Source organism: Aulonocara sp. 'chitande type north' Nkhata Bay, linkage group LG14 (assembly GCF_057382095.1).
Source record: "Aulonocara sp. 'chitande type north' Nkhata Bay isolate Kocher_YH1m ecotype deep benthic linkage group LG14, A_spYH_male_GT1.1, whole genome shotgun sequence".
Lineage (NCBI taxonomy): Eukaryota > Metazoa > Chordata > Actinopteri > Cichliformes > Cichlidae > Aulonocara > Aulonocara sp. 'chitande type north' Nkhata Bay.
Window position 1 is genome coordinate 33,692,279 of NC_141357.1, and position 18,150 is coordinate 33,710,428.

Consider the following 18,150-nt stretch of genomic DNA (forward strand, 5'->3'; position numbering starts at 1 on the left):
TGTTATCGGGATCCTTGGAGGTGTTGTTGCCATTGGACTCATCATTGGCGTAGCTGTTACTGTTGTCATGGTCCATCGGCGGCAGCAGAAGACCCGCACTGAGACAGATAATGACCTGTGAGTATCAAGCCTCTCCCAGAGAATATTGCAGGGGGATGGACAGGTGGTAAGATTAGGTGTGCACTCTTTGTCACTCCACGAGAGAAAAAACACTTCGAAAAGGACGAAACTCTTTTTTAGGGGAGTAAATGTGTTTGGAGACGGAGGAACATGCTGCAGACATGTCACTGTCTCATTCTCATTTACTCTGGGAGCCAGCAGTCTCCTTTCATAAAGGTCACGGTATGAAAATGAATTTAATTGCACTAAAAAAAAGAGAATGTCTATCTTCATTTACCAAAGCAGATAGAATCAATGATTTTTATTAAAGCAGCTATTAAGTGGTTGCTTGATTGTAATGTGGGCTGCAATGAGCCCATTTCCCATTAAAACACTATTGTTTTAATCACAGCTGATTGCAGGAGTATGTACTGCAGAGTCTTCTCAGGAAACATTTGCTTCTGTTGGATGGTCACAATATTGTCGAGAAGTTAAAGGAGATTACTTTGAGATTTTAAAGTATGCAGGAGGTCCAGAGGTCGGGTCAGCCGATTGTAGAATTATGCAAATTCATTTTAATTTAAACAGTAATTAGAGTATGAACGACTTCTTTTCCATCGCTGCTTTTGCAAATAGATATACCTCAAATCAAGCACAATTTAGCAAGGCCTGTGATGCAGATCTAATGGTGAGGTATCCTACAAATGTAAACTTTGTAATGTATTCTTAAATAGATGGTGTAAGACTTCTTCTTGCATCCATTAAGATATTCAAACTGCTGAAGACACATTAAGGGGCCTTGTAACTCTGATGTTATTTACTCTGCAACACCTCCTCCGGCCAACCAGGTAATTTTGTTCTGTCTGCAAACCAGCGCCTATGACAATTTGCAGCGTTGCCAGCTGCTGCCCATACACAAAGGAGAAAACAGAAGTAGCAGAGGGTGCAGCTGAGAGAACAATAAGCAACAGAGCTGTGAAAATCTAAAATAGCTTTTCGCGTTATTTCGAGGTACTAAAAGTCTCTGCCATCTGGTTTGGAGCAATTGTCAGAAATCTGTTTTCAATGAAGAAGGAAACACGCATTCAAGTTACGTCCTGCTAATTCCCTTCATCTAAAACACCTGGCCAGGACAGATAGCTCAGTGGTTGCCAAGGGTTTTCATGATGCTCTTGGCTATTCTGAATATACAAGATTCAAACCACATTCCCATGGGAATGATGCTGCTGTGAGCATGAGCTGGCTATCTCTCTCCCTGGGATTATTACCAAAACAACTGAGGTTGGGGGGGTGTGCAGAATCTGGCTCAGGGTGCACATGAGCCTTTAATCAATTCAGATGATGAGATTACAATGCTTATTTTAGAGGTCCCCCTCCAGAATCTTCTAGCTTATTTGATTATTCAAAGCGGTGATGCTAACATCAGACGAGGCGTTCTGCCAGGTTTTTGGTCTCCGCCGGCTGCACGTTGTGGTGCTCTGTGGTGGCAGCAGGTCCACCAAGTCTGAGGCCACACAGACGCAGAAACCACACTGTTTTTAGCTCTCTGCATTGTCTTTCAAGATAAATGAAGCACACAAACTCTTACCGCTCCCATTGCTTTCTGTCTCTTTCTCCCGCCTTGCTAATCTATCTTTCTTTCTCACTCTGATGCCAAAGTAACTGCTCTCTGTTTCCCACTCCACTCCCTCAGCATTGCTGTTGCTGCTGTTGCTGATAGTTGTGTGACACAGGGTCCTGAGAAGCCAGAGTCCCCCACAAGGAAAGTAGAGGCTCCTGACCCCAGTCTATCCCCTGCTGATCCCTGTACTCCTGGATCCTCTATTCTGTTGCCTGCATGTAATGGTGGCCTGCAAGTGACATACTTGAGCACACCATTGTGAGTGCTGAAAGCAGAAAATGATCAATAATCATTCACTAACGAGTCACACTGCACTTGATGCCTAAAATCTGAGCAATTTCTCTGCTTGCTTTGACAGCATACAGCAAATAAATACTTTGGAGTGAAATTTAGGCTTTACATGTCAATCTGATGAATGGCAAAAATAAACTCTTACATCAAATAACGACAATGATGTTTGGAAAAAAGAAAGAATGAAAATAAAGCTTGATGAAAACAGTTCCACGACCAATTAAACCTTATCAGAATTCTTTAGATGGAAAATCCAGCTCCACTTAGAGTTTATCCGATTCAGGGAGCTTGGACAGAACAGAATTACAAGGCGAGATGAGAGTTAACATACATATCAAATTGTTAATCAAGCAGAAATCCGCAAGCTTATACAGGCTTTGTTTTACATAAGCTGATGCTGAGTGATAATGTCTTTGACAGACCACACTGTCCAACCTCTCTCCTCCACCTCTTGCTCTTTTCCCTCCTTTTGTTTGCATGACTCTCATCAAATATGCATGACAACAGTTGTGCCAGTGCTGTAAATGTTGTTGTTTCCCACGAGTTTGGCATGTAATGCTTAATGTAGTGAAATGTGATTCAAAGCTTTAATTGTTCATATGAATTTTTGTCATTTTTCTGTGGCTTGTCATCAAATATGTTCAGTGTCTTACTCAGAAACTGTTTACTTGTTCTCATTTAACCGTCTATGTGGATGCAGAAAAGTTGCAAAAGAATGTGTGGGGCATATTTCAATGTAGGGGGATATTCATAGTTGTATATGAGTGTCTAATGTCAGAGTAAAGGGGAAGCATTTAGCCAGACTGTTTAATTCTGCATGTTGATGAGCTGTTAATCAAGCCTGGGCATTTGATAACATGCCTGACTGCACCGCCTGTCACGCCTCTGTTTGCCCTAACAAAGCAGCACATGATGTGACTCAAAATTGGTCAATCCTAATAAATCACTGGCCCTTTAGAGGCTGCACTGGCACAATAGTCAACTGATTATCAAAATAGATGGGCATTGTCAAAGGCGATGTTCTCAGAATAATATGTTCATCGTCTTTTGCCCGGGTGTGATGTATGACCTCCAAAATGCAGAAGAGCACTGCCAATTGTGGCCAACCCCCCCCAATCTTTTGAGTGTTCCTGACATACAGCTGGTGTTGACACAGTTGTAAATACTTGCTTGCATAAATCACTTTGTTGCCAATTTTCCAGTCATATTTACAAAAGTATCTGAAAAGTATTGCATGCAGAATGTAAAACGGATGTTTAACCATGAGCCGAGAGCCCATGTCACGACACAACCATGATTAATTTGAACTGAGCACAGGTTTCAAACTTGTTCTGAGACTGAAATGTAGCATTACTGGAGGACATTTGGACAAACAAGGAGTACACAGTACTACTAAGTCAATGAAGTTAGATTTCATTTTGAGATGTAACGTTAGCAGAAGTGATTTGTGGAGACGTGATTTGTTTTTGTGTACCCTTTGGTCTATAAACTGGTCACCAGTGCTTTTCACTTTTGCTGTGTGGAGACCTTTTAAATGTGATAAATGGTAATTTCTTAATGGACACCTTCTTGCTTTAAGCTGTAACCAAAGTAGAACTGTCTTGTCTTTCTGAGTCGCTCAACATGGACTGTGTTGTACTCGGTGTGATTTCAAATTATTTGCTATTGTTATTTATGCATAAAATGGTGCTTGGTTTCTCTGCACAGAAAGTTATACATGCAGTACAAATGTTTATAACAATCACCTTATATCTATGTTTTTGCATAGTAGTGTATGTACACTAGTAGCATTGCCTGAGGTGTTGAAAAAGGTTTGGAAAGTGACTGTTTGTGTACAACTGTAAAGTTAAGTGTTCTAAAGAGCAAAATTTTCCCCCAGCAACAGAAGTAGTTTTTGATAAACTTGTCAAAGAACAAAAACACCATTTTGCTTCATTCTTGTTTTTTCCTTTCTTCTCTTGTGAGAGGAGAAAAAAAAGCTGAGCTTTGCAGAGTAATTGTTGTCCGCCTTTTGAAAAGATCGGAGCTAGACAAAGCATGAAAGTAATTGCCTCCTAAAGATCAAATCACATTTATCCCGTCTTGCAATTAAAAGTATCATTAGCATTTAAATTGCCAAATAAGATTGTGATCAACAGAAATCAATGAGAGCACCGAGGATCGGCTCAAACACTCCACGTTTTTTCCACGAGCAGGGCTGCAGGCATACGGTGGCTCTCTAATCCAAACGCTTGTGGGAATGCGACACTTCACTTTCTCTCACATGAAGTGGACGGAAAGAGGGTTTTCTGTCACCTTCGAGAACATCTTAATTCTGAGTGTGAGCTTGAAGACTTCCTCAATGGTGCGAAAATTTCAGATAGGAAAGTCACTTTTTTGTGAGTGCATTGTAAAAGTCATTTTCTTTGCTGTAAATCTTCCCTCACAGACTATTCTTCTCAGTTTAAGGATTAGTTATGTTTTCTCCTTGCTATCCCCTTTAAATCTCCCCCTAAGCTGCCCTGAGCTTTTTGTAGCCAACAGAGCGAGGAGGAGCAAGGTCTTCAAGGTGGATGTCTGAGTAGGAAACACTGCAAACTTGAATGTAGCTTATGGTTCCCTGCCCAGTGCTTTCTGCTCCCCACGGGCTTGTGTTGCTTGTCAGCTTTCATTAGTGTCTGCGTTTTCACAGATCCAACGCCCCCATGCTGCCTGCATCACATTCAGCACTAAGGAAGTACGAGATGCACATGTGGTGGTCAAGCTGTGCGGGACTGCAATGTAGCTTATTAATGACTGATTGAGATTGCATCATCTGCATTCCTGAAGAGCGCACAGATCTGTAGCAGTGAATATTTCGCTCATTTTTACATGTTGACGTACAAATATTAGCAGAAAACATCTCCAATATTCAGTCTTTTTCAGGGGGTTGATATATTATGCATTACACCTTTACAAATTCCAAAATTGCAGTTTGAACAAAAAGCTTCTCCTTCCAGGAATTTTAAACCGAGAGCATGTGCACATATTAAAACATATTTTTTAGTTTAAAACTAACCCAACTTACTTGCCGTGAGAATAATAATGGATTTTCTGTGTGAATAAATGTGAGCTTGATATCAATATTTCAGGTATGTTCATTCTGCTTCTACTTCCCAATAATGTGGTTTAGATGGCCACGCATAACAGCTGGCTAATTTAAAATCTGTCTGATCCTCTGACCACTTCTTTTGGCACAACACAGAGTGTTGCTGTGGAAGATCTGAGCAATTACTTGGAGTTCCAAATTATTTTTGCTAAAGGAAATTATGGACCTCAACTAAGACATTCAAACCCAAACTAGAATAAACAGTAATCTGCAAGATAATGATTGCTTATTTTCCTTGATTTTTGATTGTGGTGCTAATGGACACTGGTTTGACTCACAGTAAAACACAGAGATGGTGGATAGAGTTGTTTTTGGATATTTTTCAAAAGTGGCTGCTACATCATAACATGCAACCATTAAATCTTAAAAATACATTTTACTTTTGACCTTTTCTTGTTTTGTTTTGTTTTTACTTCCTCTCCTACAAGTATACTTCATTAATAATATACTATACATGTCAAGTTCTTTATATTATTAATATCAAATACGGAATTGATATGCCGACTGAATGACCGGCAACACACATGCTGTATCTCTATCTTGGTATATCTATCTTGCGTGAGCTGTAGCTGTGCTATACGTTTTCCCTCTCTGCACACACAGCACTTCATGAAACGCTTGTGCTACTTTTTGGTCTGTTTTCCCACCCTTGTGTCAAACAGTAGTGACAGTCTATGCACTGATGTTCTCCTGAGACTGCTTCTTGTGTGTAATGTGATTACAAAAGTAGCTGGATGACAGGGAGAAAGTTGTTGCCGTGGGGTGGTAGTCATGAGACGAGGGAATTTCTTCATGTTTGGTCAGATTTAATAAACTCACTCCGCATAAGGGGCCCCAGCACACTACCTATTTGAACAAGCTCCTTTGCAATAAAATGCAATCATTGGAGGTCCTATGGGATCAAACGTAAGTTCAAACGAATTCAGCAAATCATACATAAAAAAAATCAGATTTCATCCTACTTGAATAAACCTGTCGAATCCCGATGGTGCATAACTGATTTATCTCAAACTACAGTAAAATCAAAATCCAGTCAGGCATAATGTTGTAATGCTGCATGTCCTTTTATAAAATTCCAGTTAGGTCATTGCATGATGTTCATTAGTGTTATGTTTCAGCAAACTAAAAAAACACCGTTATCTGTTGTCTCACATACACGAGACAGACAGAAGCAAAAAATGACACTTAGTATCACACATTTCATGGATACAAATGATCTTGTCTTGTCTTAAGTTCTCACCTGTATCAGAATCCAGTCAGTCATAAGCAGTGAATTATAATACTTTATAATGAGCACACTGCTGTACCTGTGAAAACCGCATTCCCACAAGACTCATAATTATCTGTCTCAGGAAAAAATGGATGTTTCTCCTCTCAAAGCTCTGCAGCGGAAGGCGTTATTGTTGAAGAGCTAATGTGCTGCACGCTGCTTCTCTGTACATTTGCTGTGCCTCTGTGCTGCAGGCAGGCTGAGGAGGGTGCCACATGAATCTGGCAGTGGTACGGCAGCCCTGTCTGGAGACAAGGTGATACGGACTGGAAATAATGAGCGTGAAAGAAAGAGTTAAGAGGTGCACTCATGCACAAATTTTCTGCACATTAAAACGGCAGCATGGCCTTGCGGAAAGGTCATGTTATTCAATAAGGACGTGAACCAGTGCGAATGGGAGGCGGGAGGAGCTGGAGATAATGCATGTAGGTACACAGCTCAGTGTCTGTGCTCCACTTCATTATCTTTGATCACTCCTGATATCATGTCAGAATACGACAGATGACATCTGACTGCCAGCGTGTTTGAGGCAAGGGGTTTTCTTTATAACGATTCCGTAGCAACAACCCTTCTGCTTCCTTGTCTGAAATAATTATACAGATACACATCAAACTATTTCAACAGAATGCTTTCAGTTACCGCTGTCTTTCCTGATCACATTTTATTTCAGTAATTTTCTATAATAACTCAGAATGACTCTGTACAGAGTGGCTTTTACCTCCATCGAAATTTGATTGTTGGTGATTTACAGAAAACGGTTGCTTACTCCATTGTTAATAGCGGCGTATAAACTAGCACAGGTGTTCAGTTTTTGAGGCTTTGTTTTTACCCAGGTGTGCCAACAGAGGGGTGGGGTGAGTGCCTTGGGATTAGAGGATGTTAGTACCAGGGATCCTGAAAAAGGTGGAGAGCTGAAGCCGCCTGCCGAGCTCTCCGTGTCACAGCTCAGGACTATATGTCAAACAAACAGTCGCTGCACAGTAGGCAGGGTGTTTGTCCGCGTGGCACTCTGGATGAGGCTCAAACCACCCTTGACTCACACATGCCCTTCTCCCTGCCCCCTATACCCCCTCCATTCCTATCTCCTCACTTCAGTCCAATTACAGCCTACTCTCATTAGCACAGTGTCTCTCCAGCGAGAGCCTTTGAAAGGGCAGGGATGGCTGCTGCTGCAACAAAGCCACCAACACGAGATCTATCAAAATCCAAGGAAAGAGTGAAAAAGGCAAGTGCAGGCAGGACTTCTCATTATAGAGTGGTGTAGAAGGTGAGGGACGTAAAGAGTGGTGATCCCTTACTGTGCTGAGTGTCATGTTATCTTTTTACTCTCTTAACAGGACTGACCTCCCACCTGCGCACAAACCAGCCCCTCCTCCACCCAAAAAGAAGAACAGTGACATGAAGGGACACTTGACATCTGATGACATCCAGGTAAGCTCCTCCCCCTACTTCTTTTCCTTGCTTATTCTCCTGATCCAACACAAGGTATGACAACTTTGGCAGTATCTGTCTCTTTCATATGAAATCCAAGCCCAAATATATTTTTAACAAAAGAGTGATGTGATGTTTTTTACCTCCATATATCTTTAAGAGCAGCGAACCAGCTTAGGTCCCTTTTTGTTTTTGGAAAGTTATTTTCATTTATTGGATTTTCAGGTGAATTTTTAAATCGCAAAAATGTCAGTTTAGTGCCGTGAGCCTTTTGTGTGTGTGTGTGTGTGTGTGTGTGTAGGTGTGTGTGTGTGTGTGTGTGTGTGTTCCTCGTCTTACACAGCTGTCCAAAGCAACTGTCACAAAGACGGTGAATAAAGTTAGCTGAATATAGAAATGTCACATTCTCCAAGTGAAGCCAATGACATGTAACATAATTATCCATGTGTGTAATTAATTTCCCTCTTAATAAATAAAGTAATTGTCAGTGGGCAATTTTTGACATATAAATAAACGACCATATCCCTGCTTGCACTGCAGCAGAGATATGAAAAAGAACTTTGTTGCTTATAAAAGTATTGTCAGAGATTTTTATCTGTACTTTGAATATGCTGTGCAGAGAGTCTTTGACATTGTCCATTTTATTATTTAATCACTGCACACAGTACAAGTGCAGTATGTTAAATGAAGCTGTTTATAGCTTAGTAAATGAGTGCTGAAGATTTCAAAGTGTGACTCGAGTTTGATAAACAGCTTAATTTCTCACAGACTTTTAACCTCAAGACATGTTTTCATCATTTTAACAAGCAGTGTTTTTTATGTTAATCAGTGACAAACTTACTTGTCACTGATGGGAATCTAGTGATTCTCATCAGTGATAATTTGTTCATCCCAACTTTGAAGACTGCTGCTGAATCCATGGAAGTTGTACTGTCTGAATGTACGATAACAAACATGCAGAGCCTGGAGTGGTTGCACGGGAACCGCTTTTTACAGTGCTCCCTCCCGCTGAAGTTACTTCCTGGCAACATTAAAGAAATTTGCAATTTTCTCAAGTCCCCAAATTTTACTGTCTCTAATTCTAAGCAGATTTGAGTATACTCCATTCAGACCTCATTTATATTGTCAGTACTGGAATGTGCTGTCATCTGGAAAAGATTAAAATAATAATTGATGGTGAAATAGTGCCAATAGCATCTTTAAAAGCAAGAAAAAAATCACAGCAGTCAATCACTGGTTGTGTTAATGGCAAAAAAATTGAATACAAGTCACATGCTCTTATATTAATATATCGGGTGTATTATATGCAGCCAGTATAAAGTAAGATGGCCACTCATGTGCTCTTCCACGTTATGAAAGTGCAGTTAAACCTCAAACTTCCTTTGGTGAAAAAGTATTCTGAACATGCCCTTGGAATTTGAAACCTCGTTTTCCATGGTCACACTGATTCTGCATAGCCTCCCTATTCATGTTTGGCTCCCGGTCTGTGTGGCCACTAGAACATTTTTTTCTAATTTCTTGTCGAGCTTCCATGAGAACACAATCCTTATATTGCATTAGGCTGTTTAAATAGCACAGAACCAGTACTATGTAATTGTATTCCTGGATGTTCTGCCTCAACCAGCCCGATAGCTTTCCAATCTGCTTATTGCAAACGTTACTGTAGCACAAGCTGTAGTTTAGGAAAACAAAAGTTACTCTCATAAGATTGAATGTGCAGCACTATTTACATGTGAAGTGTCATCAGGAGTGTGCAGAGGTTGCAGTGACTTTTACTGTTGTCAAGGACTACAGTATGTGAGAAACTGAGGAGCTAAAGAAGTAAAAAAAAATGGCGCTATTAGGCTCTGAATAATTAAAGATTCACGTAACTGTCAAGTTGGTCACCACCTATCAGCACCGCTGAGAATTTAAATCAAACTTTGATACTTTTCATAAGCCCAAGGTCAAACTGCTAGGCATCTGGGCAGAGAAAGTCATGGAGAGAGGGGAAATAATGCGCTCTTCTTCCTGCACAACTACTGCAGAAGATTACTTGAGCAAGGCATCGTAACCCTGACTGGTGATTAGTATAAAAATGAGGCTTTAATGGTCACATTACAGGATTTAATGTGTTTGGTTTTATGGCTGCCATTGCTTTAAAAGAAGGTGCACGTTCAGCAAACTTACATCTGGATAGATAAAAGTAACAAAAAAAACCCCCCAAAACAAAACAAGAAAACATCACGGCAGGTTTATTACACAGTGAGTAGAGAATGCATAGATAAGCAATCCTTCCCCCCCACCCCAACTCCCCAATAAAAAGTTAAAATGCCCAAGCAGATCCTGGTGTATAGATAGCTTCTTTATAAACATGCTTTTATGAACTACATTTTTTAAAATGTCCATAAATACAAACAAGTTGTTAAGAAATAATCTTATCTACAACTTTTAATCATATCGTATACCAGAAAAAAAAGTCTCTTGGTGGTGCCTTCATCAGTTCAGCTGGACAAGTTCGTGCCCCAAAGCCTGTCAATCATCATGATTAGCTGTTTCTTTAAATTATACTGATCAGCATCTGCAGAGCCACCAGGCAATTTGTAATGACATAGTTCTAATTATTGTTCGCTGCTATTTTTTGCTCCGGGTTTAGCTTTTCAAGGGTTTCCTTTTGAGAATGAACTCGATGAAAAGCTACGAAATGGACTATTTGAACAAGAAATGAGATCAGGGATAATTTTTCACCTTCAAATGTAGTGAAAAGATTTTGTGGGTTATGCAGCATATCTGAATGTTACAACTGGTCTTAAACAGCTTGGTATTCGGGCAGAGGTTGCTTGGCCACTTCATTGGGCGACAGAGCCAAAGTATCAGTGTGTGCTTCTTATAATTAAATGTTGTGTATTGCTGTGAATTAGACTTTGACAGCCAAACTCACTATCAGGGAGTTCAGCGTCTTTATAGCTTGAACAAACGTTTCCCCCCCCAAGTAATTGCATATGAAGTCTGGCACTCAGCTCACTGTTTGACCACTCAACCATTAAATGCTTCACCTTTTGATGTAACGTGAGTAGAAAAGTTCACATCACCCAGATACATATTGTCATTCAAAAGCTTTTTGAAAAGTGGATGAAAAAAGTGGATGAAAAAAACAGATTAAACAGAATTTGCAGGTATGAAGAGGGAAAACCATTGTTCAGCAACCATTATGAGTCTCACATTTTCATTGATGACCTCATTGTTCCGAGTGACTTTAATTTCTTTCATTAACTCTTATTTCTTTTCATTGCAAAATGTGCAGGTCTGACAAACGTTCTATGAAGGTTTCGCCTTCATTTGTCATTAAAATATTAATTAATTCCTTTATGCCAGTAAGCTTCTCTATAGACTGTTTTGAGTACCCCACCTAAGAAACACTTTCAAGGTACTTTGATGTCAGAAGCATCAAATTTTGCTTTTGTGATTATGACAGGTTTTGACAGATCAATTAGAAGTACTCTGTGGGAAAAGTCTAAGACAGACAACCTGGTGAAAAGGAAAACTATAGGAGTGGCCCCCTTTCCTCACACAAACCCACCCTTCAAAACACTGTGCCTATTATGCCACAGAAAACTTGTGAAACAGCCAAATCTTGATTTTTAAAGTGAGAATCTTAACCCTCACCCCTTGTAGATTTACAGTCATCATCATACAGTCATTACCCAATCTGAATATTTATCAGCGCCTAAGCGAATTATGTACGGAAATTATAGTGCAACTCAAGTTGTTTTGGAATTTACATATACATTGAGAGAAACCTGCAATTAATATGAACCTCAAGAAGCTTCTTCACTGACAAGATTTCCATATAACTAAGTCTTTCAGGCATCACATGAAGATACAGAACCAACCGAGACAGTATAGCTCTTCAGAAGAAATAGGTCAAGTTTTCTAGGATGATTATACAACCTACCTGTTAACCTACCTTGCCAAGTGTGCATGTGGAAGACCACTGGAGGTGTTTAATGTCTCATTCTCACTACCCTTTTTAATTAAACAAAACCATAAATAATGTGACACCACCTGTTGCTTAATAAGACTTTTATGTTGCATGTAATAGGTTATAGATTACAATTGAGTTGGCCTGAATTGACTTGACATTATTGGTTTTCGATCTTTTCCTCTGGTTCACATTGAGTTCATTGATGTTTTCCCCCTGAGCAACCATGATTTACTCTGTACGGTCATGCTAGTGCCCTTTTCTGATTTCTGAGGCAAAATGTTGTTGAATTTCCAGCACTGAAAGGAACTGTTGTCCAGCGACAAAGCCACCTGCTTTGGTGTGATCAGCTGGTCATAGACGTGCTAGACGGGTTTCTTAGAGTGATTTGACAAGCTGATGAGAGGGGGAGTAAATACAGACAAGAGAACCAAATGAATTGAGCCTGTTTTGATGTAGACACAGCTGTTTTAATCCATTCCTCTGGATGGTATGGCAGACAAATTTGTGCCAGCTGCATTGCAGACCTGCATTGTCCAGTAATACACTAACTGAAGCTACAGTGTAAAATCATGCAAACCAACATACTGATCGGATCGTTGTCTGTCTACAGAAAGATTTTGGTGTTAACCAAAAAGATATTCATCTACAATCTCAATGTAACTGTAATTCCCCAGAAATTATGATGGATTACAATGTAATTTATTTTATAATATAGTACCATACTCCATTAAAGGTAATTAGTCACCCTTGAGAAACTGACATATGTTGAATGGTCACCACAGAACATCATGCTCTGCAAGTCCACTGATTAAGGATGTAGGTTAATTTTGAATTTAATTCACAAGGTTTCTGAATCTAGCTAAACCCCCTCTTTATTTATGCAACACTTTGAAACATGTTTTTGTCTTTTTGAACCATATTGCTCTTTTATTTGCATAAATAAAATAACATCTGACTTAATAGAGACTTAAAGAGCTTGCACCCAAAGCAAAAAATAAATAAAGAAAACATGTGAAATGAAAATTTAGCATTTGTACCTAAACCATAATCCTTCAAACACAGTGAAAATGTTTACGTTCTACCTTTTAAAATATCTATACAAAGGGATTTAAAAAAACATTTAAGAATCAAAATAGATCACCACTATAACTTAAAAATAAAACACAGTTTAAACCTTTTTGAAAACAAAAGTAGAAAATGTAAAAGCAGAATTTGTGTTATGTTGTGCTGGACTACATACATTTTCCTAGATGTACCTAATGAAATGTCTGTACCATATTAAAATGGTTTCAGTGAGCCTTGTCTACATAGGCAAACTATTCTTTTCAAATAGTTTATTTATGTCAGGTTCATGTAAGAAATGGAATCCCTCTGTAATATAGTGGCTATGAATCTCAGCTAGCTCTTGCAGCTTTACAGTTACTTTAGCATTTCAGCTCAGATGTTTCAAAAGTTTGCATCATATATTTATGTGATCTGGAAGTGATTCATTTGACAAAATTACTTTGATGCACATAATAACTTTAGGTTCAACTGAGCTGCTGAAGTTCAAACTGCTGTCAAGCTGTATTCTCTGTCGGATGCGAGATTAACGTTGCCAATTTCTGTTCATTACCACAGACACACAAAAAAAATGTGAGCAACAACTGTCAACATAATGTTTTGCTGCTGATGTGTTTTAATTAATGCGGATGCAATAAGAGGTAGCAGTTCACACTCATAGACTAATTGCAAAGTTAACCTTGGTGAGGACTAGAGCTGGCTGATCTATCCCGGTTTCGAGCTCATTATAAGTCACGCTGAGCTCTTGGTGTTTCCCGTAGGTGGTTCATCTCGACAAGGAGGAAGAAATGCAGAAGCTTCCTCTTCAGCCTCCTTATTACGACATGGCACCCTCTGAGTCGACCCCCTTCACCGATAAGCCGGTGAGTACTGATGCCATGAGCGGAGTCACGTGAGCTTCACTATGGAGGGGTCATCCACAGCTGCTGCCTTTGGTCAGTAGTAACTGCTGCTGAAAGGGTGAATATTTGGTGAGGTTCTGCTTGGTGGTATTGTAGAACTGATTTACAATGAACGGTGCTTCTGTACAGTCACTGAGGAGCTTTCATTTTTGCTTGTCTGGTGTTATGAGTAGATGCTGACCAGCAAATCCACTGGGCGGTTTGACTAAGCTTCTTATCTCATCATCAAAATCAGCACCTCTCATCTTCTATGTAAACCTGGCCAGCCGCCATCCTCTCTCTTTCTCTCTCTGTGGACGATTTCATGTTCTGACCCCGACGGCCTGCCCTCTGCCTCACCTCCCCTACTCTTCCTCTAATCCATCGTAATTACTTGTGGGTTTGCCAGGCAACCGTCTGCAGATACGTTACAGTGTAGTGCTCCACAGTACATCATCACCCCTGAGTCTTAACTGTTGACTATGAAATGTTTGACTTGTTGTATCAGATGCCTCTGCTAACTGTGGGGAAACCTCCCTCAGTGGCACAGATGCTTGAGAGCACTGAGGGCTTTATTTGCTTTGGCAGCATTTCTTTCTGAGATGAATTTAAAAAACAACAACAACCAGGATTTTAGACAATTTGTGTGGATGTGCAAGCTTCTGCATGTTGTGTGTGCTGGCTGAAAACAAAATCATTTTCAGTGTGTCTCTTGGTAATGTGACAATTTGTAACCACACAATTGCTAAGTTTCTTTCTTTCTTCAGTCTCAGTTTTACTTATTTGGTAAGCAGTGTCGTGCAAAATGCAATTTGCTCAAATGCGTAACAACACGTGGGTATCAACTGTATCTTAATGAGATCCACTTTTAGCTCCTTAGATTTATGCCAGTATTCCTTCACAAATCCAGAACCATTTGGAAAGTTATTTTAAATTTTGATAATTAAAGGTTAAGCTGATATGTTGACTTAAGTCAGGTTGTATGTGTTACCCTTGTGCATGATGGAACTTCACAATTCAAATTAAAAGCCACATCAGTGTGACACAACTGCTGACATGCTATTCTCTATTGTTTCTATGCTACCCATTTTCTGGCTACTTGAAATCATGACAAGATATCAGTGTACAGGGCCTGCGTCCTTACAGCCTACAGACATGTTTTAAGTAGTGCTGCCAGCGTTAATCTTGTTAAAATGGCATTAACGCTATAACCGCATTAACATGCCAAATCTCTGTTAGTGAGTTAGCGCGTATCGCCCTGTGCGTGGGGCCGCATGGCTTCAACGCATTAGCGTGGTTAGCTCGTTAACGTGTTAGCGCCGTGCAGCCCCATGCACGGGGCGATCCGCACTAACTCGCTAATGGAGATTTGCCGTGTTAATGCGGTTATGGCGTTAACGTCATTTCAACGAGATTAACGCTGACAGCACTAGTTTTAAGATAAAAGTCCCTGTGTTGAATATTTATTAATTTATTGATGTCTGACATTTTGTTAAAAAAATTATTCAGAACTTTTGAAATTGCATCTTATACATTCTCACTTATTGAGGACAGCAATTCTAAAAGCCTATTTACAAAGTTTAACTATTAAATGCAAGACTTGTTTTTATACAAAAACTCCATTCATAACGTAGAGTGACTGTAGCTTTCCAGATCGCACTTACAGTGGGGCAAAAAAGTATTTAGTCAGCCACCGATTGTGCAAGTTCCCCCACCTAAAATGATGACAGAGGTCAGTAATTTGCACCAGAGGTACACTTCAACTGTGAGAGACAGAATGTGAAAAAAAAACCCATGAATCCACATGGTAGGATTTGTAAAGAATTTATTCGTAAATCAGGGTGGAAAATAAGTATTTGGTCAATAACAAAAATACAACTCAATACTTTGTAACATAACCTTTGTTGGCAATAACAGAGGTCAAACGTTTACTATAGGTCTTTACCAGGTTTGCACACACAGTAGCTGGTATTTTGGCCCATTCCTCCATGCAGATCTTCTCGAGAGCAGTGATGTTTTGGGGCTGTCGCCGAGCAACACGGACTTTCAACTCCCGCCACAGATTTTCTATGGGGTTGAGGTCTGGAGACTGGCTAGGCCACTCCAGGACTTTCAAATGCTTCTTACGGAGCCACTCCTTTGTTGCCCGGGCGGTGTGTTTTGGATCATTGTCATGTTGGAAGACCCAGCCTCGTTTCATCTTCAAAGTTCTCACTGATGGAAGGAGGTTTTGGCTCAAAATCTCACGATACATGGCCCCATTCATTCTGTCCTTAACACGGATCAGTCGTCCTGTCCCCTTGGCAGAAAAACAGCCCCATAGCATGATGTTTCCACCCCCATGCTTCACAGTAGGTATGGTGTTCTTGGGATGCAACTCAGTATTCTTCTTCCTCCAAACACGACGAGTTGAGTTTATACCAAAAAGTTCTACTTTGGTTTCATCTGACCACATGACATTCTCCCAATCCTCTGCTGTATCATCCATGTGCTCTCTGGCAAACTTCAGACGGGCCTGGACATGCACTGGCTTCAGCAGCGGAACACGTCTGGCACTGCGGGATTTGATTCCCTGCCGTTGTAGTGTGTTACTGATGGTGACCTTTGTTACTTTGGTCCCAGCTCTCTGCAGGTCATTCACCAGGTCCCCCCGTGTGGTTCTGGGATCCTTGCTCACCGTTCTCATGATCATTTTGACCCCACGGGATGAGATCTTGCATGGAGCCCCAGATCGAGGGAGATTATCAGTGGTCTTGTATGTCTTCCATTTTCTGATGATTGCTCCCACAGTTGATTTTTTCACACCAAGCTGCTTGCCTATTGTAGATTCACTCTTCCCAGTCTGGTGCAGGTCTACAATACTTTTCCTGGTGTCCTTCGAAAGCTCTTTGGTCTTGGCCATGGCGGAGTTTGGAGTCTGACTGTTTGAGGCTGTGGACAGGTGTCTTTTATACAGATGATGAGTTCAAACAGGTGCCATTCATACAGGTAACGAGTGGGGGACAGAAAAGCTTCTTACAGAAGACGTTACAGGTCTGTGAGAGCCAGAGATTTTCCTTGTTTGAGGTGACCAAATACTTATTTTCCACCCTGATTTACGAATAAATTCTTTACAAATCCTACCATGTGGATTCATGGTTTTTTTTTTCACATTCTGTCTCTCACAGTTGAAGTGTACCTCTGGTGCAAATTACTGACCTCTGTCATCATTTTAAGTGGGGGAACTTGCACAATCGGTGGCTGACTAAATACTTTTTTGCCCCACTGTATTTAAGTTGGGCACTAGTCTTGCAATTCCTATTGCGGGTACTTTTCAGACTTTTAACCTAGAGAAACAAACTTGCAGCAAATAAATCAGAAAACTTCACTGCATTGTCAAACTCTGAATATACATCATCTAAACAGTGAAGGTCAAAGTAACTCAAAGGCATTTTTAAATGGAAGGAGGCTTTAAATCTATAGTGTTCAACTGTTTCAGAGGATTAATTAACCTTTTTTAACAATTTAAATGTGGTCTGCATTTGCTTTCAGTAAGAACCAATGAACTTAGAGCTGGGTGTCACTGACAAGGTCAGTAATTCAGAAATTAATCGAGCACGCCAGTAAAAATCTGGAATCCTTGAAGTATGGTTTTAGAGTAAACTAGATATTAAATATACATTTTTTCTTTCTCTAAAGTGGATATCTTTTGAAGGACTTAAATCATCGTAATTTAATTTAGAGTGTTAAAGTAAAGAGCCTGTTCTATTCACATTTACAGGTCCGTAGTTTTGTTTCAGGTACTTATCAGAATAGGTCTACCTGTTTCAGTATTCATAAAACAGAATATATCAGTTTCATAAAACTTCTGCATAGCTGTCACCTGGCATTAAAACCAGCGTTTCAGATCCAGAATAAGAAAACTCCTTTAGAAGTCACACTGTTTCACATTCCACAAAATGACATATCACAACTATATAATTTGTATGTGTTTAAAAAAAAAAGCTAGCAGAGTTACAGGTCTCACTATAGCACAAGAGACTGCATTAAAACACAATGTGTTAGATATATTTTCTGGTTTGGGTCCACTTGTCCTGTTAGAGGAAAGGGTCACTGTAAATCAATATAAAGTTGTTCTATGTGATCACCTCTAACTTCCTATGAAACATCTTCCAGAAAGACAATGCCTCAATAAACTGGCTCTAGTAGTTTACTGAATAGTTTTTTCGAAGGATCAAGTCATATGACGAATTTAGCTTTCAGTCACCAGATCTCATCACAAACAAACACGTCTTTAGATGTCACTTTTTCAAAGCATCGGCAAACATCCGCAGCTCTACAGCCTATTGTTCTGAGGACATAAACACACACACACAGACACACATATACAGTATACATATCTACACAATTTAGAGGTAGCAGAAG

General features: G+C 40.0%; 1 protein-coding gene across 12 annotated transcripts in view; it reads left to right on the top strand.

Annotated features, from left to right (window-relative positions):
• The window catches only part of nectin1b (nectin cell adhesion molecule 1b), a 172,645-nt gene that overhangs the window by 133,577 nt on the left and 20,918 nt on the right, over positions 1 to 18,150 (top strand). For 5 of the 12 annotated variants that reach the window (XM_086262186.1, XM_086262187.1, XM_086262191.1 and 2 more), the window contains exons 6-9: positions 1 to 117; positions 1,793 to 1,859; positions 7,744 to 7,839; positions 13,627 to 13,728. The exon at positions 1 to 117 is cut by the window's left edge and continues 31 nt beyond it. In XM_086262186.1, coding sequence (XP_086118312.1) covers positions 1 to 117; positions 1,793 to 1,859; positions 7,744 to 7,839; positions 13,627 to 13,728 — 382 coding nt within the window. Of the gene's footprint in view, positions 118 to 1,792; positions 7,634 to 7,743; positions 7,840 to 13,626; positions 13,729 to 18,150 lie in introns of those variants that run through there. The other 7 variants (XM_086262192.1, XM_086262193.1, XM_086262197.1 and 4 more) reach the window with 4 other exon arrangements.